The sequence below is a fragment of the Thalia democratica genome, chromosome 3 (assembly GCF_965202585.1).
Source record: "Thalia democratica chromosome 3, ktThaDemo2.hap1.1, whole genome shotgun sequence".
Taxonomy (NCBI): Eukaryota; Metazoa; Chordata; class Thaliacea; order Salpida; family Salpidae; genus Thalia; species Thalia democratica.
In genome coordinates, this window is record NC_139167.1 from 62360966 (window position 1) to 62387952 (window position 26987).

At 24.6% G+C, this 26987-nt stretch overlaps 1 protein-coding gene across 1 annotated transcript; it reads left to right on the forward strand.

The window, feature by feature from the left end:
- The first annotated feature begins 11890 nt into the window (after positions 1-11890).
- LOC145831597 (cilia- and flagella-associated protein 161-like) lies at positions 11891-25208 on the forward strand. The gene is made up of 10 exons (XM_082938903.1): positions 11891-12124; positions 12717-12771; positions 16436-16525; positions 18370-18468; positions 19015-19160; positions 19769-19850; positions 20738-20896; positions 23306-23379; positions 24030-24161; positions 24682-25208. Exons 1-10 carry the CDS (start codon positions 12102-12104, stop codon positions 24791-24793), a joined length of 972 nt encoding a protein of 323 aa, XP_082795029.1. The 5' UTR covers positions 11891-12101; the 3' UTR covers positions 24794-25208.
- Positions 25209-26987: the final 1779 nt, after the last annotated feature.

A 26987-nucleotide genomic window follows, 5' to 3' on the forward strand; every position in this document is an offset into this window, starting at 1 on the left:
AGTTTTAAGTTTTCAGTTGTAAAGAATCAATTTAATACTAGATGGAGTGGGTTTTGTCAAGCCCAAAACCACCTGTAAAGTTGCCAGAAAGTTTAAATGGTCCACCAAGTGTTGTGAACGAAAGCAGATATTGCAACCAATACTATTTTAGTATTCTAATTTTTTGAGGAGAAGACAGAAATAGAAACTTTAAGAGGAATGCTATTAAACTTAAAGGAGGTGATTTGAAGTATTAAAAATATACTAACATGTCAGAAGCTTTGTTGTATGACTGAGAAACTGGTGTTGTTAATTCTATTTTTTATTGTTTACATTATAGATTTAAATGGTTACGAAATTAGTCAGTTAACTCAACTAGAAAATTTTGCATCAAAACTAAACGTTGATTAAACAGGCGCAATTTAAAATTTAGTGTCCGAAATGGCTGAATTTGTTCGTTTATGAAAAACTTAAATGTATTTAGACAATTACGTTAGTATTTTGTTTACAACACAAATGTGCAAAAATGTCCTTTCGTTCAAAAATGTCCCTACGTGCATATTTGACCTTTCCTTTAAAAGAGTCTTAGTGCATGTTAGACCCGTTTTCAAAAAAAACAAGAAGTTTTTTTTATTTACTTAAAACTTAGTAAACATATTAATAAATAAATTATCTATGTAACATTCAATATTTTTACATATCACATCAGTTACTTTATTGTCGTTAGAGCTTAAACGATAATTGCTACTTAAAACTGGAATTTGTTCTAGAATGTAAAGTACGGTACACTGTTTCTTAATATACTAACAAGAACGGTTTGGTTTCAATTACTCAATGACAGTAGTTATTAAGTAATATACAGTTATATCTTATATTAGAAAACACATACAAAACAAAATAACAAAAATGGAGATAAACTAAGTAAACTAATCAAATAAATATTTTATTTAAAAATTACTAATGTGATATGTTTATAAAGATAATAAAAGTAAGTTCTACTTGAATTTTTGTAGTTTAAAACTTATATTTATTTAGTTATTAAAAAATTACATGTCTTCATTTTTATAAAGTATATTGGTTACGTTATTTAATAACTGTAATTTATTCACACAAGACGGAAATGCAAATATCAGTTTTTTTAAACAACAGGTGTTTCGATATACAACAAAGTCCCAGTCTTTTAAGGCTGTAATATTAGCTCTTTTTGACATACTGTAAATTTATAAAAAAAACTATTCATTTGTAAATTAAAGTAGAATGCTTGTTTATTATTTTTAACTAAAATTAAAAATTATTACATGAATAGGCAAAATGTGTGATGTGCGTTTATAACTTCTTTAAATACTCACACATTATTCATTAATGCAAGAAAAAAAACATAAAAACACTTTACTTATTTAATAAAAGTTTTATTTTATTTTATGGAAATGAAATTTTAGTTTTACTCACCTTATAACAGCTTATTTGTTTTGTTTAGAAAGTTATTTTAATAAGTTTCAGTATGAAACTAAATTTTTCAAAGAACTAAAAAAATATTTATCAGAAAAGTATATTAATTTATGTAAGCTTAATCACAGGATTATTTTTTTATGTAATAAATTAAACATTAAGCTAATTTAAAGTTAATATTTATTTAAAACAACAAAAATACTGATTTTTTTTTTATTAATCTAGTTCCAATGATTAATACATGTTTTCATTTAAGTCCTTTAATTGTTTCGATTTAGTTTTTGCGACTAACTGACTAAAACTAAAACTCAAAAGTGTTATTCGGCCGCAGTATACAAAAAAATGTTGACTTTTTAAGTATAAACTGCAGTCGTAAACAACGGTAATTTTTGTTAATAATTTCAGTTTTTTATTTATAAAATTGTTGCAAATGTATAAGATAAATACTTATTGTACATCAGCATAAACTTGAAACAGTTTGAAGTATATTTGTACCGTGTTTACAACGGTTTCAAAAAAGAAAAAAATGATCTTACATGATATAGTGAAGCTTGATAAGATGTAAAATTAAGATGTAAAACGTATACTTGTAAGTGACGTGTTTACAAAATCAAGTTTAGGTTTTAGTTAAATCTAACTACTTGGTTGTATAACTGTAACTAATTTAAAACTTGTAACTGTATAATCGAATATTTTTTTTTTATAATCTAAGTAGAAAACGGCTAATTATGGATTATTAAAATGTAAAAGAATTTTACTGTAAGTATTAAACTCAGCAAAAACATTTAAGTTTAATTTTTACGTGCAGAACCATACCCACATACTATTCACAAGCAAAATAAAAATTAAAAACGTTTATTAAAAAATTAATAGTTTCGCAAATTAAATTTAATACTAGAAATATTTATCTTTAAACACCTTTGCAGTACGCAGAAAGTACACTTCAAAAGACTTCATTTAAAAGTTAGACGGTAATATTTGATATTGACAATTATTTCTAGCGCGATATAAAAATTTCGTTGATGAGCAAATAAAATGGCTATTCATACTAAAAACTTTTAATGTTGGCTAATATATATTTGCAAACATTTCATTATTAACTTATTATAAAAACAGTTTTGTAACATATGAATAAGGTTGTGGTCTGGTAAACTTCAAAATTTCGGAAGTACAATGACATTGTTGTCTATTTCTTTAACTAACAGTGTTTTGATTCGTTTTGAGTATGTCTAACAAATTTACTTCAGACGAACTATGATTTTTTTATCTTCAAAAAAACTACCAATAAATTAAAACTGTAATAAATTAAAATAAAATAGACTTTAAATTGTATTTGTTAGATTATACCTACATTATATAGGCTACAAAGTTTTTTTTTTAATTTTAGATAACTTTTTCTCATTTTTTATATAAAAAAAGGAGTTTTCGCAACTATAAAAAATAGTAAGCATTAATTGTATAATTTTGAAAGAAATCATACCTGACCATTTCAATTAAAAGTTATAAGACGAAATTATAAACCAGGTATCCAATTAAATTTTTAACAAATCTTAAGGGAAGGAAGATAATTTTTTCTCACCATTTTTACTTGCTGCCAAAAATTTAGAAAAGTGAGTTTCTTTATCTCAAAGTGCTAGTAAACAAAACAATTAATTTATATTTATAAAAATTAGATGGAATAAAGACAATAAGACCGGAAAATTGTGTAGTTATTTTAAAAGTTCCATTCATTAATAAAAAGCTCAGAAATGTTAGAAAACGAATTATACAGTTAATAAAAATACTTATTATGCAGCAAACTCTAGAATTGTCTACACATCTAAGCCACTTTTAACACCCGGTAGTAATGATCCAGTATCAAAACTAAATAAAAGTATGGTAATCTACCAATACAGCTGCTGTTGTAAAGCAAGTTATATTGGATTAACAACAACAGATCTAAGGAAAAGAATAAAAGAGCATGTACCAAAAAGTGTAGAGAATTTTATTTTTCAAATAAGAAAGATCATATACCGGTCAAGGTTTTAAATGCATCTAAACGTTCATCTATTGCTGAACATTCGCTTAAGAGTTCAACTCGTGCAAACAGTTATAATCTAAAAAGATTTAAAATTATTAAAACTTGTAATAATGTTTTCGATTTGACTAAATTAGAAGCCATTTGTATTTTGTTAATGAAACCTGTTTTATGTAAGCAAAAAGATTTGGAATATACTGTTTCTTTGTTTTCGTAATACTTTATAAGGATTGTTTTCATTTTATTTTGTTTAGTTTACTGGAGATTAATCATAACGCAAGTGAACTTATTTGATTTTAACTGTTACTAATTGCTTTTGTCGTTTTTTAATCTCTAGATTAGTTTATGATTATTTGATTACTTGAAAACTATATAAGTTTGTCAAATATATCTATTTGTTAGCTTTGTACTCTACTGATGAGAATTGCTCGAAATGTATTTAGTTTTACTGAATTTATGTGTCTTTTATATTTTATTACTTAAGCATCATTTCTTTGCTAGTTAAAATAGTCTAACAATTTTTAATATTGCATTGCTCAATTCAGTTGCAAAACAACTTGCTTAAAAAGTAAAATTTCAACACCATTTTATGTTTGCGCACTTAAACTTTTACAGACGTTTTCCACTCAAAAAACCATTTCAAGTTCTTGGAAGTCATAAATATTTTCGTATATCATGACAATGAAAACAATCAATGAAAATGTTATATTTTATGTTATTTAACTCTATAAACAAGTTAAAGAGTTAAACCCTTTTCATATATAAGACGTTTAAAGTTTTTCAAATATTTACTTTTAAATATATCTAGAGATACTGTTTTATACTGTCGTAAATATAAAAGCAACAGCTTTATAATAGACAACTGGAGAGAAAATATTTTAGTATATTATATTTATCAAAAAACAAAAAGCTTTTATAAGTTTGGTCCAAGGACCTAATGTTCAAAAGAATTTCAGTTATGGCGTCATACATCATTGATACAGTTTAACGTCTTGTCGAAGACGTATAAAATTATTTTAAAACAAAAAGGTTCTATACAAATTTTTCTTAGTATTTTTTTATTTCAGTTCTAATTTGTAGAATATTTTTTTAGGGTAGTATCCTAAAGTCAAAAATTAATAAAAAAGTTTAAAACAGCCCAAAGTAAATAAATAAAATGAGTAAAAACCAGCTATCCATAACTAACGGTTTATAACTTACCTAAAAACAATGTATAACACATTATTTGCTTGCTCACTGCATGTAATATTTTGATAAAAACCCATAAATATGGGTGCAAATATTTGATTAAAATGAAAACCGGCTGTTACTTTTATATGTGATTTGTCACGAGCAAAAAGTTGCACAAATTTCTACTTCAAAATTATAATTTTGAGGGGCAATTAATGCACCCAAATATACAGTGCATTAAACATGTACCGTACAGTATAGGTAAAACGTTTTACAACTTGAGAACAATTACAGCGTGAAAAAGTTCGTTAAAACTTTTGTTCGACATTAACTTTAAAGTTTTATTTAATTTTATATACTACTTAAAACGCTGAGATCGGAAATACCACAAACTATTAGGGAGGAAGGGTACTGCACGTGATGCATGTTTATAACAAAAATCTAATACAATACTGACAAAAAACGTTTGTTACTAAAAATTTAAGAAAATGACATTTCAATCGCAATCCGAATTCTACTAACAGGCTTTGTTTCGCGCTTTTATTCTATTGAAAAATGTTTGAGTTTTTAATATGAAATTAAAACGTTTTGACATTCTTTGTCTAACTTCACTTAACTATTAACAAGAAAATGGTCATAGTTTAGGTACGGGCAGCTAACAGCCCATTAGTTGATACTAGCCGGTTTAGCAGATTTTTGTTGCATGCGGTTAGTTTTCATCTTCTAAGTAAGGTTGTTCAAAACAACTAACACTGTTCTTTTTTCAACACGTGTGCTTTTCAAATGTTTCTTTATTTTATTGTCATGTGTATGGTAGCACACTTACAAAATATTATTTTTATACATTTGTGCATTAAATCATTAAAAAATGAGTTAGTTCCACAAGAAATATGCGTCTGTCAATTTTTTTTTATATGTTCTGCTCGCAAAAGACTTGTCTGGCAAGTCTAAGTTGTTTCTTATATATAATGTTGTATTAAAAAAGAAATGTCTTGTTCGAATTAATCATTCATAAAATCAATCCGGAATATCTTTCCGAAAAACATTTTCGGATAAAAATCAGGCCGGATTTTAAATTTAGTAATATTAACTTTCTACAAAAACTTTTCACAAAAACTAATTTTCTACTTTTACAAAGAACTGAGACATACACTTAGAAAAGAAATTACTTATTTACCATATTTTTAATTGTTTATATTTACCAATGAACTTTAGAAAACAGTATAACATTTTAGTTTTGTTTATTTGTTTCGAAAAAAACTTTCTAATGGAGGGAAGAAATTTAAAAACTGTCTTTTATCTAAACATATGTAGTACTAAACCTAAATTTCTATTAAAATAGCAAAATAGCATCCTAAAACAACTATTGAACTTAAAAACATGTTCGAGCTTTAAGCTTAAGTTACCAGTGTAAAAAAACAATTAAATTTTAATACTGGTTTTAGACTGTTTTTTGAACTAGTAACTTGTGCTCAAAGCTCTAACATCTTGTTAAGTTTTAAAATATTTTTTCGAAACGTACTGATGCTGAACCTCACTAGAACTAGGTAAAACATCTAAGAAAGGATTTTCATGCAATATGGACACCTGATAGATTTTTTCAACCAGTCCTTCAGGCATTTGCGATGGTAAAGGCGTCCGCACAGAAGCTTGAACACCTTATCATTCGCTTCGAATTCTCCAAGACAAATGCTACATTCTTTTTCTGTTTCTTTTTCAGTAAACTTAACAGTCGGGAGATTTTTAACATGATCAAAATCCACGAAGTTTTTATCGTAAGCCTTTATTCGATTTTGTATATTGTTTTTTTCGACAGCTTCTCGGAAATCTTCGTTGAGACCCAACATTGGATCAGCTCTTATTGATTGAAAAACTCCACTTAAAAGATGAGTATCTACATTTTCGTCATCTAATTCAAATGCTTCTAATTCATCGCTCAAATTTATCATTCTTTTCTGGTCAATAAAATCTTTTGGGTTATGGTAATTGAAATAAACAGAAGTAGTCTTTAAATTTGGATGTTCGGAATGGACAAAATAAACCGATTCTAGTTCAATCACACTTTTCCAACGTGCGCAAAACGAATGAAGCTCACACATGAGTTCATCGTACTTGCGTTGAAAGGAAAGATTAGATGGATCATCATGAACTTCATGTAGAAGACTGAACAAAAAACAGCAGTAATGGACCAGGATTTCATAAAACGCTGAGGTATAATCGTCTGTTAGTTGCTTTACTCTCTCTAATTTTCTTTTTTCCGCTTCAACCACACAGCTACTTTTTGGTCTTTTGCTTCCAGCTATCGGTGCACCACTTTCCATTGTTCGTTTACTCATGTTTTTTTTTAATGTATAGAAACGTAAAACTGAAATTTAAGAAACAATTAAATGATAATACTTAAAATTAAAATTTATACAAAGGACATTTGATACACAATTGCAAAGTTAGGTAATTTTCAATTGCTCTGTGCAAGAAGTAGATAATACAAAGTATCGCAAAAAGTAATCAAACTATCAACAGATTAATTTTAATAGATTAAAAAATATATTTGTCCTGGACAAGACGTTGGAATGTAATCAAGTTTGCGACTCGATAACCAAAACGATTTTTGGAGAAGCAGGTCTTTTTTCGTCGACCAATAAATGATTTATTTTTACTTTGTATTATATTACATTATAAATTAAACTTGTACATAAAGACTATTAAATTTGTTACAACACAGTTGTAGTTACTGTAATCATCATTTACTACTTAGTTAAGATGTTATTTGTCTTCAATCTCTGAATTCTCATAGCAAGCGTCGTTAATTAATCACCCGTAAAAAGTTGTTTGTCGCTGAAAGTATTTCTGCAAGTTTAAAATTTTGAACTACTTATAAACTACAAACGTATTAATTCTTAAAATTGGTTAAGATTATACTATGACTGAGATGTTCGAGAAGCTCCTTAATTGTAACAAGAAAGGCAAACTTACACCCGCTGTATAGAAAGCATACTTATTGTTATAAACAATAAAATTTAACAAAGGTGTTTACTTAAAACAGAATATTTTTGATAGTTTGATGTTTATTGAAATTTACCTAGTGAAGTGCTTCATTAAAAAAAAATACTTTTTTTTATGAGTAAAATGTAAAATTGTTTATATCTATGTTACCATGCAGTTAGTGAGTAATTAACTTATCATACGCAACTCAGGTTTGCCACTTTTCTAGTCAAAAAAGTTACCTTGAGTGATTAAAAACTTTTCTTATATTTACTAAGTTTAAAACTCCTTTTTTAATACTAAATGTAGAATAAAATTAAGTTAACTTTTTTAAGTACATAATTGTTAAGTTACTAAACACGTTTGGATTTAAAACGTTAAAAAATTAAAACTGGACTGATATTCAGAAAAAAAGCCTGAGTTAGTCTGAGTACATTAATTATCTCCTAAATTTATTGGTTTAAAATAGATGTAAAAAAAAATATTGTTTTTGGCGAGCCAAAGCAAATTTAGACATTTTATTGATTATAGATTGCTGTTAGACGAGAATCATTCTAAAATATTGGAAAAACTTAGTCATTAAAAAAAATTTATAAACAATAGTTTCTTTATTTTTTCTGTTATGAAATATGTTACAAAATAAAATATAGAATTTAGTAGCCAAATGATAGAGCTGAAATAAAATATGTTTATTTTTTCGAGTCTGGGTTTATCAGGTAGGTGGTAAAGCTAAAAAATAGCGTTGGGTATTTTGGATTTTTCGGTCCTCGTAACAGCTTCTCTAAATAATATATTTAAAAAATAAATAACTTAAGTGAATTAATTTTGTTTTTAGTGTCTACGTCTTTTTTATGAACTTGATTTTTTCTATGATTAATTACTTATTAAAGTATGGTGTTATACCTAAAAAACATGTATAGACCCTTTTAAGGTTAGTACATTTTGCAACACACTTTTATAAAAAAAACTTTTAAAGTTCTTAACAAAAGATGTTTTAACACACAATAAGTTTAGTAAGCTTATAAACCTTTTTATTGACAAAATAGGAAGACCATAATTAAATACCATAACTGAAAAAAAAGACTACATCTCAAAAAATATTTAGTTTATAATAAAACTTAGACACTAAAGAATAAAGTTAATTTATTAAAGAATATTATGAAAATAATAAAAATGTATATGAATTTTTTGTGATATTTTACCAGGACCAAAAAAAGCCAAAATAGGCAAATTTTTCTATTGGCTTTAGCACCAACCAATAAACCAAAACTCGTAAATAAAACATGCTTTATGTTAGCTCTATTATTTAGCAATTAAATTCTGTAAAAATGCTCTTTAAAACTTTTTTGTTTTCAAATTTGTTAGTAAAAATGATAATACGTGATAAGTAATGACAAATAATGTTGACAAATTTTATAAACGAAACAAAAGCATTAGCAAATAGAAAAACAAAATTATTAAAACTGTAATGACATTAAGAATACTACTTTATTGAAACTATCATAAAATTAAGAAATTTTCATCAAGTATAATAAGTTTGTTAAATGTTTTTTTTTTAATTTGAGCCAAACCATAAAAAAAGTTTCTTATCAATCAAACTGAAAAATATGCTAACACTAAATATAAATAAAAAAATAAAAATTTAATTTTAAATACTAAATATCAAAATTAAAAAATATTGTGAGATAAAAAATATTTAAACTAGTCTGAACTGTGAAAAGAAAATCAAACATTTATTTTTTGTAGTTTAAACTAGCCTTAGACAGCTTGTATTAAAATAAAACTAACCTTATTAGCTTTAATTTGTTAAAAGCATAAATTTTTTTAAATACACTTTTTTTCACACATAAATCTAATTTACAAGTTTATTTTAAGTGTTAAACCAATGAACAAACACCAAAATTTAAAATAATTACACATGAAATCTATGTTTAACAGTGCAATACATTTAGGTAAGTATTAAAATCACAAAAACTATTTCAAGTGTACATAAAATAATAAACTAGTTCCAGTGACTTTGGTAGTTTTTATTGGTGCAAACTTTATTAAATTTAAGATTATTTTAATTAAATTATTTTAAACAGGGTTGCCAAATGTTTCTGGAAAGTTTTCTCCAGGTTTTTAAAAAGTACACATTTTCAAGTCTATTTTAAATTTAAAGATAAGTAAATTGTAAAAAACTGTGTTGAGTAGTATAAAATCATTGAAAAGATATTGCAAAACTACTTCAAATGTTTTTTTAATAGAAAAACTTTTGATGATGACAAAAAAATGTTGTCTATATAGTAGACTTTTTGTGTCAAATTAAAATTTTTGTACTTAACATTTAAAAACTGTTAAAAATTCCAGGTTTTTTCAGGTTTTTAGTGGTTTTTGTTCAAAATTAAAGAAGGTTGTCCAGGTGTATTTTCAAAATTTCAAAAATTCCAGGTTTTTCCAGGGTTTTTAGCCTAAATTGTCAAATTCCAAGTTTTTCTAGGATTTCAGGTTTTTTGACAACCGTGTTTAAGGCTTAAGTTACTTTTATTCATTACCAATGTATAATCTTTAGCCTCAGAAATAAACTATGTTAATTTAATTATTTGATGTATTATTTTTTTATAAATATTATTTTAAATACATTAATAAAACTTCTAAAATATAACATAAACTTGTCACTAATCAATCATATTTTTAGGTAAAAAGTAATGATAAATAAACATAAATTAAATTGTCTATTAAAAAGCTCTAGTAAACTAAGACTTTGTCTCATGTAAAAAACTTAATAGAGTTTTGCAGTATTTTTCTTTTAAATAATTGAAAGAATTTATACATTTATTTAATATAGCCTAACATTTAACTTCTTTTTTTTTAACTACATCAAATCATGTGATCCAAATGCCAAAATGGCTTTCTAATTTTTGTTTGTTGCAAATTCAACATTCAAAATTAAAAATTAAGAAAGAAAGCACAAGCAAATTTATTAACTTACATAATGTTTTCTTTCTCAAATAATCCTTTTTTAAAGGTATTTCAGGCGCCAGGATAAACAGTTGGATTAAAATGAAAAAATATTTAAATTATCAGTGCTCAGTTACAAATGTTTTATTGCGCATCGTAGATATTTGAAAAAAAAAGAATTTAAGCCACAGTTACTTTTGTTAACTTTTAAACTAATAAAATAACTGACTCACTTTCGAAAGTAAATAGAAAACATTTTTGGTTTGAAATAATTACTAACATTGCATATCTAAAGTAAAAGATTCGTTGTTAGATATTCTTCAGTTTGCTATTTATAAAATCATTAATAAAATTTAAAACGTTCAAAAAATATTAAAAACATATAGATAAATTAAAACAGTATTTTAAAAACGTTTTACAGTTAAATTAAAGAAAATAAATATCTGTTTTTGATTGCCTTGTAACATTATAAGTTTTTGAAATCTACGTAGATCCAATCTAAAATTTAAAACTTTAAACCAGAACTTCTTAAGTAAAGACTTTTGAGAAAAGAAAATGACTTTTTATCTTAAAGAAAATTCAACAAAGGTTTGAAAGTACTTCTCAAGCAGTATAATAAGTGTAAAATTGTTTTTTTTTTCTTTTTTGAATTCAAAATGGTTTTTTTGCATTTAGTTTTTTTACAACATTGAACTTTTTTATGTTTTTATACATAGCAAATGTTTTTATGTTAAGCTAGATTAAGAAATCACTTCCGAATATTTGAAAACTGTTATTTATCCGAATAAGTTTAACGTATGAATTTTTAAATAGTTTTATAACTATAATTATGAATGAGTTTAGTACGAGTAGTTATTAAAAAACTTCTTATTACAATCAAAGTAATAGAAAATATAGTTTAATGTTTTTTATTAAGTTATAGAATTTAAATTTAGACTTAAATTTTCAGATTGTGTGGTAATTTTAACTAAGAAGAAAATTTTGTCTATACTATTAGTTTGATTTTATAGTTTATAGTATGCTTGATGAAAGTTTAGTTTTAAACCAAAATAATTCGATACGAATTTTAAGCTAAATACGCAAAGCCGAAATTCAGTTCAAGAAAATATTTTACACAAATCGCTGAAAAATTATTGAAGATAAATTACAACATTTCAAATAGCTTCAATTTTAATGCAAAAATATTCCAAGTTTTTACAGCATTGGAAAACAACGCGTCATCAAAACAAAAATTAAAACTCTTGTTGCTAGGCAAAACTTTGAAAATCCACTATCACCGCTCGTTGCTAAGGGAAACTTGTGTGGTGTAAAAATTAATTTTGTGTGAAAAGAACAAAATAAGTTTAACAGCAGTTTGTAAGAAAAACAACACTTTTTTAAAAGCCAAGCATAAAAGTCTTTTGTAGGAATTAGCCTATAAACTTGTCAAGCAAACAGCACTTTTAAAGAAGTAACAGCAATTTAACACAAGTTAAACAGCATTTCATAAGAAAGAAACAAGATTGAAAGCACTTTTGAATATAAATATTTTTAAGTTTTTATATAAGAATCATTCAACTTGATCATGAGTAATAAACATATTGGAAGGTAAGTTAAAGTTTTATTTGTACTGAAAACATTGGTGTATTTTGATGACTTTGTATGTATGAAGTTAATTTATATTATTTAGCTTTAGTTAACTGAAATTACGTACTGTAATGATTGTTACTTTTAATTAATGAGTATTTTTTGAATTTTTCAATGAAGATAAGATTATTGTTTGCAGTTTTAGTTTTTTGTTTGATGTTTGATAAACGGACTATCTATAAACTCAATGTTGTGTAAATTTTGTTAACTTAATTTAGCCTAATTTAAACTTCATAACTCAATAAGTTTTGTTAGGTGTGATCTGATTCTTAATTCTTACTTACTTATTTATACAAATTTAACAACTATCGACTGAAAATTTATTTTATTTACATTTTTCTATAAAAACAGCTAATTGATTGTTTATATTTATTTCAACTTATATGGATGGACAAATAACTTAACTTACTTTTTTTTTAATAGTTTTTTGCAATTTATTTAATTTGTATGTTTATTTCAGTTTTTATGGACTGAAAACAATTTTAAATTTTATATCAATTTTATTTAAATAAAATTAAAACCAAAAACTGATGTAACTTAATTTATTTAATAGATATGGACCTAGAACTAAAGTTGGAAATTGGCATGAAGAAAACGCATTGGAAGATGTTAGTTTATTTTGTTGATTTATTCAATTTAAAATTTTAATTTAATCATTTTTCAAACCACACTTGATAAACAAATAAGAATATTAACTTAAATTGATCGGCTCAATAGTAATTTTATTTTATTATATCTATTGATCGTATTTTAACATAAACAAAATCTACCTATATTTTACCAGTTAACAGCATTTCAAGATTATAGTTTGTTTGAATTTTATTATTTATTTTTCAACATACACTTTGATAAAAAAGAAAATAATATTTTTAATTGATTAGCTTAATGGTAATAAGACATCAGTTTTTTTTGTTTGTATTTAGGTAAAAAAATTATATCTAACTACAACAAAAAACTTACTATTTTATTAAAAATTTAATGTCATGCAAGTCAATTATGAAGAAAAGTTAATTTAATAAAAACAAATTATACAGTAATCTTCCTTTATTCTACCAATATATGTTTCTGTGTGTTAACGAATCAACACACTTCAACTGGGTTTTTAATGGAAAGAATAACTTTTATGGAATAACATGTATAGGATGAAATCCATATTGTAAAAGTTAATTTAACGGATATTAAAAAAACCTTAAAAGTTTCATATAATATTTGATAACATTTGAGTTTGTAGATTTTAAAGTTTTGTTTGATGTTTTTATCATTAAAATAAAATATTAAGAGGTTATTTGTTTTTCTTTTGCTTTAATATTTTTTTATTTTCTTAATCTTTGTCTTCATTTTATTTGTATTTATAAACTTAGAAACTGTTTAACTTTAGAACTTAGCTTTTATTTGGAAGTAAGTAAACATTTTTGATTGTTCTTTATGTAATTAAAGCTTGTATTTTAGAAGCAAAAATTTTATCTTATTATTTATTTTTTTTACTTGTTCACTAAGCGAAAAAACTAAGCGTTTTGTTTTAAATTTTATAATGCCACTTTAACTAGTAACGTTTTTTTATGAGTATTTTGGTCTGAACAAGCTTTGTGTATATGAATTATATATAATATTATTTAAAGCTTACTATAAAAAAAAACTTATTTACTCTTCTTGATCAAGTTTTAAACATTTTTCACAAAAAAAAAGATAGATCTTATCGAAGCATGTTAATAAACCATTGAGACAAGTTTACTGGTAATATCTATTTACTTATGTATTTTAACTAAAAATAGAACAGATAACTAATTTAAACAAGACATAAAGTACAAGGTTGACCAAAATATAAAACTTAATTATATCTAAGTAAAATTGGTAATTATAATATTTTTTTTTCTATTTTTGTACATACGATTCTTTTCAACATCTGTTTAGATTAAATTAATTAGATAAGACTTTTAAAATTCAGAAATGTAAAGTTTATTTCTAAAGAAAATAGATACCATTTGAATAATATTTAATCAATGTAAAAAAAATACTAGTAATTTAAAAAACAAATATTACTTTCCTTAAATAAGGTGCCAATATAAAACTAAACAAAAAACAACTTATTAGTAACAACTGATTTGTTTTTGTTTGATAAATTATAAAGTTTACAATAATTTAATTACTTTTATCCCTTTTTCTTAGTTTTAAATATGTACAAATAGAGAATAGTTTCAACTCATTTACAAAATCACCAACTTGGCATTAAAAAAATTCAATTTTTTATTATTAATTTTTCCTTTTACAAGCCTATACCTCTTATAGCTTTGACCACTTTAATGGGTGATTTCGCCACTTTAAAAAAAGATACTTTAAGTTTTTTGTATAGCATTAGTAATTATGCACAGTGTACAATTTTTTTCAATTCAATATATTTTCCCAAAACTTTTTGATAGGTTATATGTTGATTAAATGTCTCTTTTAGTCAAACTTTCAATGACATTGTGTTTTACTTTTACATTTGTTAATGATATTTTGTTTCAAAAATGAATTCAGTAGTTAAGTTTTTAGGTTCAAAAACTTTAAACATAATTTTTACATTCTGAAGTTTTTTATTAGTTAAGATATTTCCTCTTAATACTAATAATAAATTAAAGCAACAATATTTGTGTCAAACTTATAGTTATAACTGTAAAATAATTGAAGTCTGCTTTATAAATTTTGAACCACTTATAAAACTAAAAAGAAACTTGTTACTCTTATTTTTGTGAGATATTTATAATATTTTAATAGTAATTTAAAAGTTATAAATTGTCAAAAAAATACCTTCTATAACTATTTTTAAGTTTAAGCAACAACAATCTTCTTTTACTAAAACATAAAACCAGAAACAAAACGAGCTTAAAAGTCGTTTTCTTTGTTGTTATGGCACATTTGCATAAACATATGAAATTCTGACAACAAAATACACTATAAGCAAAATCAGTTAAGAAAATATTGACATCTAAAACCAAGTTAGCTAAGAAACAGTTTTTAAAAATCATCAACAAACATACTAATCAACATGAGCTCTAATTCAAATGTAGGAAGATCCATAAAAACATATAGCATGCCTACTTTAGTTGGTCTGTGGGAACAAAATGTTGCCAAAGAAGAAGTAAAAAATTTTTGAAACAAAATGCTAAATTACATCCAGTAAACTATTAATTAGATTAACCTTTTATTTTATCTACTTTATTTTTCTGCTGTAACTTAATTTGAGGAATTTTTATAAACAGTTTGCCACTATGGTTATTAATTTTATTTTAAATATATTTGTTTTTAAACTATTTTGGTCAATTTAGATTGTTTATCTCAAATTTTAAAAAGTAAAAATAAAGTTAACTTTAAAAAGTATATAGGTAGGACTTTTGCTCAGATTTAAGTTGCTTGTGCAAATTGTCAATTTTTAAGCATATTTGCTGAGAAAGCTTACATGAATTATGATCAGTGGTCAAAGTTTATGTTTAAAGAATTGGTTTTGAAATCGAAAAGTAAAGGACTTAAAGTTTAAAACTAGGGGTGGGCAGCTTTTTGCTTAATTGTCCACAGTTGTACCTAAATAAGTCTTCTGGAATTAAACTCAGAAAAATACTTGTTAGGTGGTGTAGTTTTTAATAATTGTACTATAAAAGTTATAAAAATAATTTAAGACTTAATAAAGCAATAAAACAATCATATGCTAAGCTCAACCATGTACTAAAAATATATAAAATGTTGTATTTTAAAACATTTCTTCTACATAATATTAGTTTTTTTCAAGCCTAAAGTGCGTTGTGGGGAATTTTTCTGTCAGTTGTATAATGCCCACCCTAGAAAAATACTTAGATTATGTTTTGCATCATTTTACCTTTTAATGAAATTTGATTTAAAGTTTTCTTTACAGGTCTCTAAATGTTTTTACTTTATTTATTTATGTGATATATAAATATTATACTCTGTATTTCTGACACAAAAAGTCTTGGTGTTTGTAACTCTCTATTATATTTATTTAAATGGGTACTTGTACACCTGCTATGACCCTGAGTAACTTATTTTCATAATCATGTGACAGAAATTTAAAAAATAGTTGCTACCTTTTGTTTGATATTGCTCAAAATTAGCCATTTATTTGTTTGCTCCTTAACTATTTACTCTCCCAGATAGCCCAAATTCCCCCAAGGGGGTGATACTTTGTTGTACATGATAAAGTTGTAAAAAAAATCATATATATTTATGAAGTGTTTTATGTAAAGATGCAACAAATTTCCTTACAATAATTTTCTACAACAGGCAGTGCTGAGAGATTTCATTGCTAAGAAGGAAAATGGACAACTTCTCATTCAAAGAATTCAGAATATTCTGGATACCTTTTTGAAGAAGGTTTGTTTAGCTTATTGTATAAATTTAATGTTGCATAACTTAATTAAGCGGTATTTTTTTAAACATTGTGCTTACATTAAACCTTAGATATAACTTTTAAATGTTTTTTTTTAATCTTCAGCATTACCCACAAAAGCTTCAAGTAAATAAACAGATCAATAAAAAATTCAAAGTACTTTATTGAATTCTTATTCTTTTACAAGTAAAACTTATTTCTAGTTCAAGGTTATTTGGTTGTTAAATTTAGTAAGCTTATGTTTTGATGAAATTATTATTTAAGAAAATTTTATTTATTAGAAATCTATGATTGCCACTGAATTAAACTGCCTATTTAACTTATAGCTCTGAAATTTTATACACTTTAACACATTTTTATTCATTTGATATAGTATTTTGACTATTTTGTACTAATTGAACAGTTTTTTGATTATTACAGGGTTGCCACTTTCCCTGGAAATCTAGAAAAACCTGGAATTTGACAATTTAGGCAAAACAATTCTGGAGTTTGAGAATTTTTGAAAAAAAACTAGAAAAACCTGAAATTTTCAACAAAAATCACAGAAAAAATTTGGGTTTTTAACATGTTCAGTAGTAAAATTTTGATTTGACTAAAAAAATATATCACATAGATAAACAATTTGTCATCATCAAAAATTTTTCTAATAAAAAACACATTTAAAGTAGCTTTACAGTATCTTTTCAATGTTTTTATACTATTTAAGACAGTTACTTACCTTAAACTTAACTTCAAACTAAAAATAGACTCAAAAATGTGTACTTTTAAAAACTTGAAGGAAATTTGGAAAACCTGGAGAAATTTTGAAAAAACAAGTGGCAACTTTGTATTAGCTTTGTGATTTTGTAGAGACCAAACTGTGTAGTTTACCAAATATGAACTTTTAAGCTATTTTCCAAACTGCTTTTTTATTTTATATGTCTCTTAAAAACTACTTCAACTGGTTAATTTAAGACTGTAGAGGGTCAAAATATGTCTAACATAAATTACTATTGACTGAATCTATAGTTAATTTGATATGTATAAATAACTAATAGTATGAATTTTTAGTTATTTTCTAAATTATATAAATTTTACTGAAACTTTTGAGACAGAGTCATTTTTGTAATACATTTGTACATGTTACACATAAAAACTCACTAGAAGTTCAATTAAGATTTAACAGACTTTGAAAAGTTTGAAATCACTCACACTTTTTATATAGAAATCATATAAATAAATGGCTAAAAATCAAGGCATTTTATACACAAAATTACACTGGGTATTATATTAATAGCTTAAAGCTTTAATATAAGTCAGTTTTATATAGAATGTAAAAACTTAAGTCAACTTTTGAGATTATAAAAATATTTTGTAAAGATTTGACTTAATTTTAATTGTGATATTTTTGAAAGTATAAAATTTTTTTTTCAGCTAAAACAAAAACTTTTAATAAGCATTCCATATATGTTGTAGTTTTCTTTAAATCAAACATTAGATTATTTATTATTAACAAAACAGTGTTTCATAAATTGTTACAAGTAAATCTGTTGTTGATAATAAACTGTAAAATAAAGTATATAACATTCCATTAATGGTTTAAAAAATGTTTTGTTGGAAATTTTTACATAAAAAAAGTCAAAAAGTTATAATTTTCTATTAACTGTTTTATTGGTGGGGTTATTAAAATTTTAGTACAGAACAGACTGTAAAAAGTTAAAAAAGTAGTTTTTAAAAGTAATTAACATTCAAATCCAAAATACTTCACATAGCTTAAAAAAAATACTGAAAATTCTGTATAATTAATTTACTTTTCACAACAAGAGTTCAACTACTTTACAAATTGCAGACCGAGCTGTCAGTAACCAAGGACGGATTTGTCCATTTTGGTGATAAAGTCATGTTGGTCAACCCTGGACAGGAAGTTGTTGATGTGCCATTGACACAAGTTTGTTTGATTGAAATATTAAACAGTTTATAGTATATAAGAACATTATTAATCAGTTTATATATACTTAAAAGTTTGACAACAACTTGGATCATAATTATTTCTTAAGTTATGATGTACAAAAAACTTTGAACTAGCTTATATGAGTATATTATAAGGATAAAAATAAATTTGATGAATTTTAAAAGTTGTCATCATGTACAATTTAGTCTCAAGATCTATCTTGTAGTTTAGTACTTAAAACCTAAATGAAGTTTTTTAAAACAAATGTAAGTTTATCGAAACAAAAATAATTTTTTCATACAAGTTTTCAATTTAGCACAATCTACTAAAATGTTTTGAAAGCTGTAATTATGGCTATACTAAAATTTTACCTTCTTTGATAATTAAAAAAAAATTAAACTTTAATTTCTGTATTAACTTCTTAACAATGATATTCAACATACAACTTTACTAAATTAGAATTTAAACAATAAAGTTCATAGTTAAGCTTTCAATTAAAAAAAGTAAATTGAGCAACTGTTAAAATTTATTTTTTCTCCACAGTTAAGCCCAGCGCGCTTGCCCTACGCACTCTCAATAAACGCTGAGGAGTCCATGCTGTATTTTGATCCTAACATCAAACCTCCTGTGGATCTCTCTGCATCCAGACTCCTCAATCCCTGCAAGAGAAACACTTTCACTATTACAAGGTAATTTTTGTGATTAACATATATACGTCTTAGACATGTTTAGGTCATAGTGTAGTATTATTATTTTCGTATAATCAAATTATTGATTGAAATAAAAATTGTGTGGTTTTCATGATAACATACAAATTGTGTAGTATAACTACTTTTACTGTTACAAGGTTAGTATTCCTTATTTGTTTGTGGTTACAATTGTAATTTTTCAATGATTGAGTTTAGGTCAGATTACTTATATGTAATTGTTATAACTGTTTTGTGTCAAGTAAATTTAGTAAGGTAAACATTTTTACTATAGAGGATAAGTATTGTTTATTTTTCACGACTTTTTGTGTTTGAACAGCAATTAAAGTTATAAATGTCTACTAAGGTAATTAAAAAGATACTTTTATGTGATGTACTAGAAAATTTGTAAACAATGATCATACTTGAAAGTTAACACAATATATTTATTACTTTTATCGAAAATAGTTTTGGTTTTAAAAGTAGAACTAACTGAATTTAAAATTTAATTACTACAACAATCATTTATTAAACTGCATAGTATTTTCTTCAGCTTTTTTTTACATTATTAACTATTTTGTTCTAATAATGTTTTTATATACTCTTTACAGTATTGATGGTACACCAGTCGGTGAAACTTTGTGTTTTGGACAACCTTTTACCATTTCAACCCAGCCTGGATATACTGCTAGTGTAAGTTTTTATTTGGACAATTTTTGTAAAAGTTAATTTTTTCAAGGCATCCTGGATACTGAAAGTGTCAATTTTTTGTTTAGTAAAACATTATAAAAAGTTTACTAGTTTTTACTAACATAAACACTCTATACTTTGACAGTTGATTACTTGAAATATAACACAGTAAATGTAAAAATTGATTGTTTATTTTGTGTAATATGGCCCATGTTTATAGTCATTTATTTTCAACTATCGTCTAAATTTTTAAAGGTATTTAAAGTTCTAGTTGAATTTAATTTTTTTATTTAAACAGTTACTAAAACAACGTATAATAAACAATGTGGATTTAAACTATGGAACGTTTGACCACATACGTTTGACAAATATTGTTTAACAATCATAATCAAAGTATAAAACCAATTCAAGTTCTCAACCTTTTTGATATTAAAACAATACAGTGTTTAATAAAATATTTAAAATTATAATTTTTAAGCCTTTAATAGCAGTTAACAACATACTTATATCCAAAAGATGTTTACTAATAACCGCTTTTACTAATAAAGACAGTTGAAACTGTGAATGTTTTTACCAGTCATCAAGCAACCCTTTGCCAAGAAATAATTTTTTGTAAAATTGTTATTCTTATTACCAGTTGAAACTAAATAGCAATCGCATAAGATTTAACCAACACAAATTAGTTACTTGATTTTATAAAATTATTACTATTATTAGTCATAATTTTTCATTTAGGTAAAAACGCTTTGCTACAATTAAACAGCATTTTCTTATAAAGTTAATTAATTTTATTGATAATTTTTTGATACCGTGGAGATGTTGTAAACTTTATACTTATACTCATCAAGATAATATAAAATCAAAAAATATTAAAAACATGTATACACCAGTTGAAACTGTGGAGCGACCACATTCGTTTCAACCAACGCGCGAGGAAGTCGAAGAAACAGTTGGTTAACTGCACGAGTGAGAACAGTTACATGTGTGTGTGGAAAGTGTTGTGCTTGGATCCGCAGCAGAGACTTGAAACTGAAGGTCTCCCCATTCCTGTTAGTTCATTTGTTTTTTTATTAATTATTTTAATACTTCTGGTCATTTTTCTTGATGTTGCAATATTTAGTATTTGTGGTATTGTTACTTGTTAGTAGTTAGTAATACTCTTAATAATGTTTGTAACCCATGACTTTTTATTCTTGTTAGTTGAATTGTTATTTATTATTACTACTTGAAAAGTTAAATCGATAGATAACTTTAGTTTACTTCAATTTCGTTTAATTTATTTTTTTCATAAATTCCTAAAAAATTGTTTCTTATAATTTGAACTAATAAATACTTTTCTGTATGTATGTTTTAAAAATAGTGAGTTGTTGTATCTATAATTGTTCATACTTAGTTTCTGTTACTGCTTAAACTTTACATTACCCAGCGAAAATGTTCATTCTGAAAGTAAAACATATTTAAGGTTAAAAAAGCTCATGAAAAATGTTAAAAAATGTTATTTGAACTAATGAGGAAACTGTGTTGGTTTAATTACTTTTGGTTGGTATATTATTTATTGAAAATATTATTAAATTTTTTTCAGATGTTGAAAGTTTAACAAATTGCATTCTAGTGTTCTTATACTTGTTAATGATTATTAATACTCTTAATCAAGTTTATATTACATGAATTTCTTTCTCTTTATTTCTTATTTATGTTTTAATAAGTATATGTAAGTGTTTAGATTTTGTTAAAAAACTACTTAACTTTTAAAAAATGCCTCTTTACGTTTGGTTAGGTTTTCTCGTTTTTGAAAATAGTTTTGTTTATTTTCAGAACAAAACTTTATTTTAAAGTGTTGAAAACTTTTTAATATTACCATCGGTCCTTGGCTTGTCTTTATACTTAATATTTTCCAATGATTTATATTACATGTTTAAATTGTACTTGTGGCACTAATCTTCATATTGCTTTTAGTAGTTTCACTAACAATAGGTATTTGTTTGTATGAGTTAAAGTTTAAACTAAATATATTAACCTAAGTTGAACCATAAATGTGAACTAATTATAGTTTATTGTCAAAAAAGTTTTTAGTTATAACTGTTTTTTACCATATTTAAGTATGATTTTTTATGCTGTTTTTCATTATTGCAAGTTATATGTTATACCATGAGATTTACTAAGTTAACATTATTACTTATTGGTTATTTAAAATTCAAAAAACACTTTTTTTTTAAGTGTTTTTAGTAAAACTTAAGTTTAAAAAGTTACCTAAAAAACTAATAAAAAAAAACTACTGTATTTTGCTTCATTCTCTCATATTAATTCGCGCATCATACAAAATTTTATTTAACTTAGTATTTTTTAGTGACAATAGAAGTTTACACACAAACACTATCTTCAAACTTTTGTATAAAATCAGATTGAATTTTAAACAAATGCTTGTTGTTTGGTTTATCTTATTTAAAGCCATTAAAAACACGGCCACTGTATTTGATTATTGGCAGATAACATTACTGAACATTAATATTACTGAACTAAACATAAGTTGATGATAACACCAAATTAGTATGTATTTGTTGTTCTGTAGTAAGTTCTCAATAAAATTAAGTTCTACATGACTTCGACTGAAAAATTATTTGTCTGTATGCATAAGTGCGCTTTATAAAAAAAAAAAACAATATTTTTTTCTCAAATAAATAATAAAAAGATGCTCAAAAATATTTTAATTATTAATTTTATTCAGAAGTCGGCAAACTGCGACCAACAATTTGAATTTAAGCTGAATCCTAGTTTAATTATAATTTATTCAACTTTACTTATATAACTTATTTAGGAAAGCTTTATTATTTTATTGTTAACACGTTTTTGGTTTAAAATAGTATATTTATGTTTAGTTGTATTAATGACCGCGGCCCACTAAAACCTTATTTTCAACAGTCAGCCCGCAACTTTTCTAGAATAGCTTGACCGCTACTTATAGAACGCTTCTGGCCCCTTTGTTGAGTTAAATCTTTAGCAATTTTAACTTGTCACTTATAAATTATAATGAAAATTGAAACTTTGTTTCTTGTACAGCTTTTCATATCCTTGTTAGTTGTATTACTAGTTTTAAGAGTTTGATTGTAATATTTAAAGTTTGCACTAAATGAATTAAGCGAAGTTAAAGTGTTAATGAAAACAATAAGTAATTTTTGTTTAAAAAAATCTTTAAAAGTGTTCTAACCACAATTAAGTGTTGTTTCATAAGAAGGTTTTCACTTTTACGAATTGTATATGTTGTTACAAGCATGCTCAAAGTAGTCGTTGTCCACATCTACAAATTTTTTAACTATTTTCATTAGTCTTTGCACGGTTATGCTCGTTGATATAATACGACCACTGTTATAGAGTTAAGTTTTCTCTCAACTATAGCCTAAAGATTCAAACCTTATTAAGAAAAGTAATTGATTTTACTTCGTTATTTTATATTTATCCAGGCAAATACGAAAGTAGTAATTCATCACTGCAAAACCGGAGAAAAACTTTCAATGCTGGATAATGTGCATTTGAAGTTAGTTTGAGTTTAAATGAAACTTACAAGTTATAACTGTTTTCATTAAAATAGGTATAAAAAATTTGTTTTAACGTTTACAGTAAAACTTTTTTTATATCACAAGTATATAGAACATTTTTTAGTAAATGTAATTATTTGTTACTTTGAAGTTAAAAAAATTTGTACATGAGTACATTCAATTAAACATGCAAAGTGAAAATTAAAGATGTAATAAACTTAAACTTGATAACAGTCATCCTTAATATTATCACAAATTTAACAGTGTTTCTAATAAGTTTCATACTTCATCCACACTTTTAAAGCTTCAATAAATAAGTTGTTTTGCAAGGAATTAAAATGACTTGTGATTACATTTTACAACTTTTCTTATTAATTAAAACAAATTTTACTAATTAACTTTAAGTTCCTCAAATGGGTAATTCCTAGTTTTAAAAACTAGAGTAAAAAGATTTTCCATTGCTTGATTTTAAAAGAATTTTTATTTCTTTTAACTAGTATATCAAACAGGACACCAATCAGTGAATATTTTGAGATTTAATTTTTTATTACTCCAATGTTTTTATTTTTCCAAATTCAAAAACCTTTGAAAAGAATATATAATTTCAATTAGCATAAGTATCAATATTTATACTAACTATCAAACATAGAACTCCATTCGGAGATGATTTCGAAGTAGTGGCTTGCACTCATTTGGATTCCCACCTGGCTGAAAAAGATCTGAACCACTGGTCCTTTGTAACTGGTAACCCAGAAGACAATAATAATATTATTGAACAAAGGTAATTGAATATATCAAATAATCTTTAAATTAACACTTCATTACTTTGAGACACTAAGTACAATTCAACAGAAGTGATTAAAATAAATAGTAACAAATTATATTATAACATATTATTATGAATGTTTTGTTACTGGCAACCCAAAAGACAGTAATAATATAGATGAACAAGGGTAGTTGTTATATATAAAATATTTTTAAATAAATGTTTTCTTTAAGAATATATTTAATAATGTTCAAACTAAATAATTTGTAAGGTATTGTTTTAGAAAGTTGTACCACAGTTTTAATTAGTGAAAACACAATAATAAAAAAAATATTTTGTTCGTATAATCATTAATATGTTTAGGTTTATAATTAAATTATCAGAGAGAATAAGAACATAGATTAAGATAAAAAAATATTAAAAATTACTAAATTTCTTGAAATTCAAAGTGTTTGTTTCATAGTTATAAACAAACTAAAATCACTAAACATATTTATAAAAACTAATAATAATGATTTGCTACTAAAATTCACAGAGTGAAGAAGAACATAGACGAAGATGATCAGATCAATAAGATGCATCAAGAGGAGGAAGATAGAAAATTTTGGAAGAAGAAAGATCTTTTGCAATCTTCCGAAGATCAATAAAATATGATATATTAAGTTTTTTTAAGCACAATGCCTTTCAGTTTATTTGAATTTGATTTTGTTTAAGATTTTAATGCACTTTTGAGCTTTATCTTATTTTTATTTGAATTTATTTATTTTGTATTTTCAATTTTAAGTAAAATAAGCTTTGATTATTTCTTTGTTATATATTATTTTCAATATGCAAAATTTTGTGTGTACTTATTTATGCCAAACTATTTTTATTTCAAATTTAATATTATTGTCCTTCAAAAATAACATTTATGGCTTCATTCAATTTGTAGCTTAATTAAAATGACTTTATCGACTATTATGACTAAAATGAAACCAATGACTTTTAGAAATATTTCATGACACAATTTACTATCTGCCAAAATTTCATGATATTTTAACACTTCCCAATTTCAATTGTATAACTGTGACAATAAGTTTTTGTTTATTTCTGACATTCAAGTTTTTTTACATCGTATTCATTACTGTTTTTTGTATGTTTAGTAGAAGTAATATTTATTTGATTATTTTATTATTTCATAAATTTAATAAACCTCATATGTGACTAATTTATTGTGCAAAGGTATTTTACTACAGTTTTATTCAAACTATAAATTTTTAAAAGTTGATAGAAATTTAACCACTAAATAGATTTACTTGCGTTAGTAGTCTGGTAGTTGTCAGTCATTTTCTCAATTTGTGCGACTGACTGCTAATTGCCAGTTCACTGATGTTATAGAGTTTTAAGTAATTTTAACATCGTTTACTTTTAAAGTTTGTAAATTTTTTTAATAGTAAACATTTTAATAGTTAAATTCGTTTAGCACTTACAATTTAATTTTGTTCAACGTTATCATTTTTATGTTTATAGCGACATATGTGTAATAAGTTACAGGTGTTAACTTTTAATTGAAATGAAATAAAATTAACAAATAATAGTGCAATGTAAAACAAATGTTTAAAGGTAATTGAAACTATAAGGTTTATTACTACTTGTGTATATCCAGTATTTATTTATCCAGTATTGCGGTAAAGTTCATTGTTTATTACTTGTGTATATAAAATGTAAATTTAAGGAATTAAGCAATAGTTATCCATTATGTAACTACTGTATTCATTTTGTAATATTTTTTATTAGTTTCGACACTAATTGAGTATGTTTTTTAATCTACATGAACTTTACATTTGATGAAAATAGTTTTACTGTAAAACTTACAAGATTACTAGTTTTTGAAGAAAAAAATAGATACTTAAAATCTTCAAAAAAACTGTGGGTTTTTTTAAAAGTGTAAGTATGACAGAGAATAACAAACTTAAAAATATGTAGCGTTTAAACACTTACTGTAAAATTATCATTACCTTGTTTATCTAGCTGTTAAGTAAACTATTTTACTATAAACAAGATGTAACTAATTACTTCTAGTTAAAAGTTTACTGCGTTTTTTAATATAACACAAAGCTTTTAACCTAGAAATTCAATTGAAAACAACCTGAAAGTCTGCATGTTAAACAATGAATTTTATATTAAAAAAGTCTATAACTAATAAACTTTATTTTTACTAAAATAGCAGTACAGTATCTTTTCAGTAGTTTGAACACATTTTTACCTAAATTTTTTTCTAAAAAGAAACAAGAAAACTTCTACTTTTTTAATACCTTGATAAAAATAGGAAACTACTTAAGCACCAGTAGTCATCTTAACTAAAGGAAAAGTTAAAAACAGCTTTATTGTAGTAATCTTTCTAAATTTTCTGGTTATGAACTTAAATATTAAAAAGTCTATGAACAAGAGTCTAGTAGTTGTACATAAGTTTAATAATACTTTAGTTATTAATATTTTGTACGTCTTAATAACTTTAGAACGCTAAAAAATTACGCTCTCTTTAACTTAAAAACAATTTCAATTTAATTGTTTAAAAATAAAAAAAATTCTTAAAAATATGTTATAATGAGTGGTAAAAGTTAAAAATTTTCTTGTTTATCAGTCATAAAACCATTTTTTAACACTTTAAACTAAACTATAGTTCAGTTAAAAAAACTTACTGCTTGTGGTTTTGCTGAGATAAATTAGAATTCCAGTTTTTTAACAAATAAGAACTTTGATGAATTAAAGTTAGTTTTACTACTAGATAGTTAAACAACTTGAAATTTAAATTAAGTAATATAAAGCTTTATATTTTTTAAATATTAAACTTACTTGTTT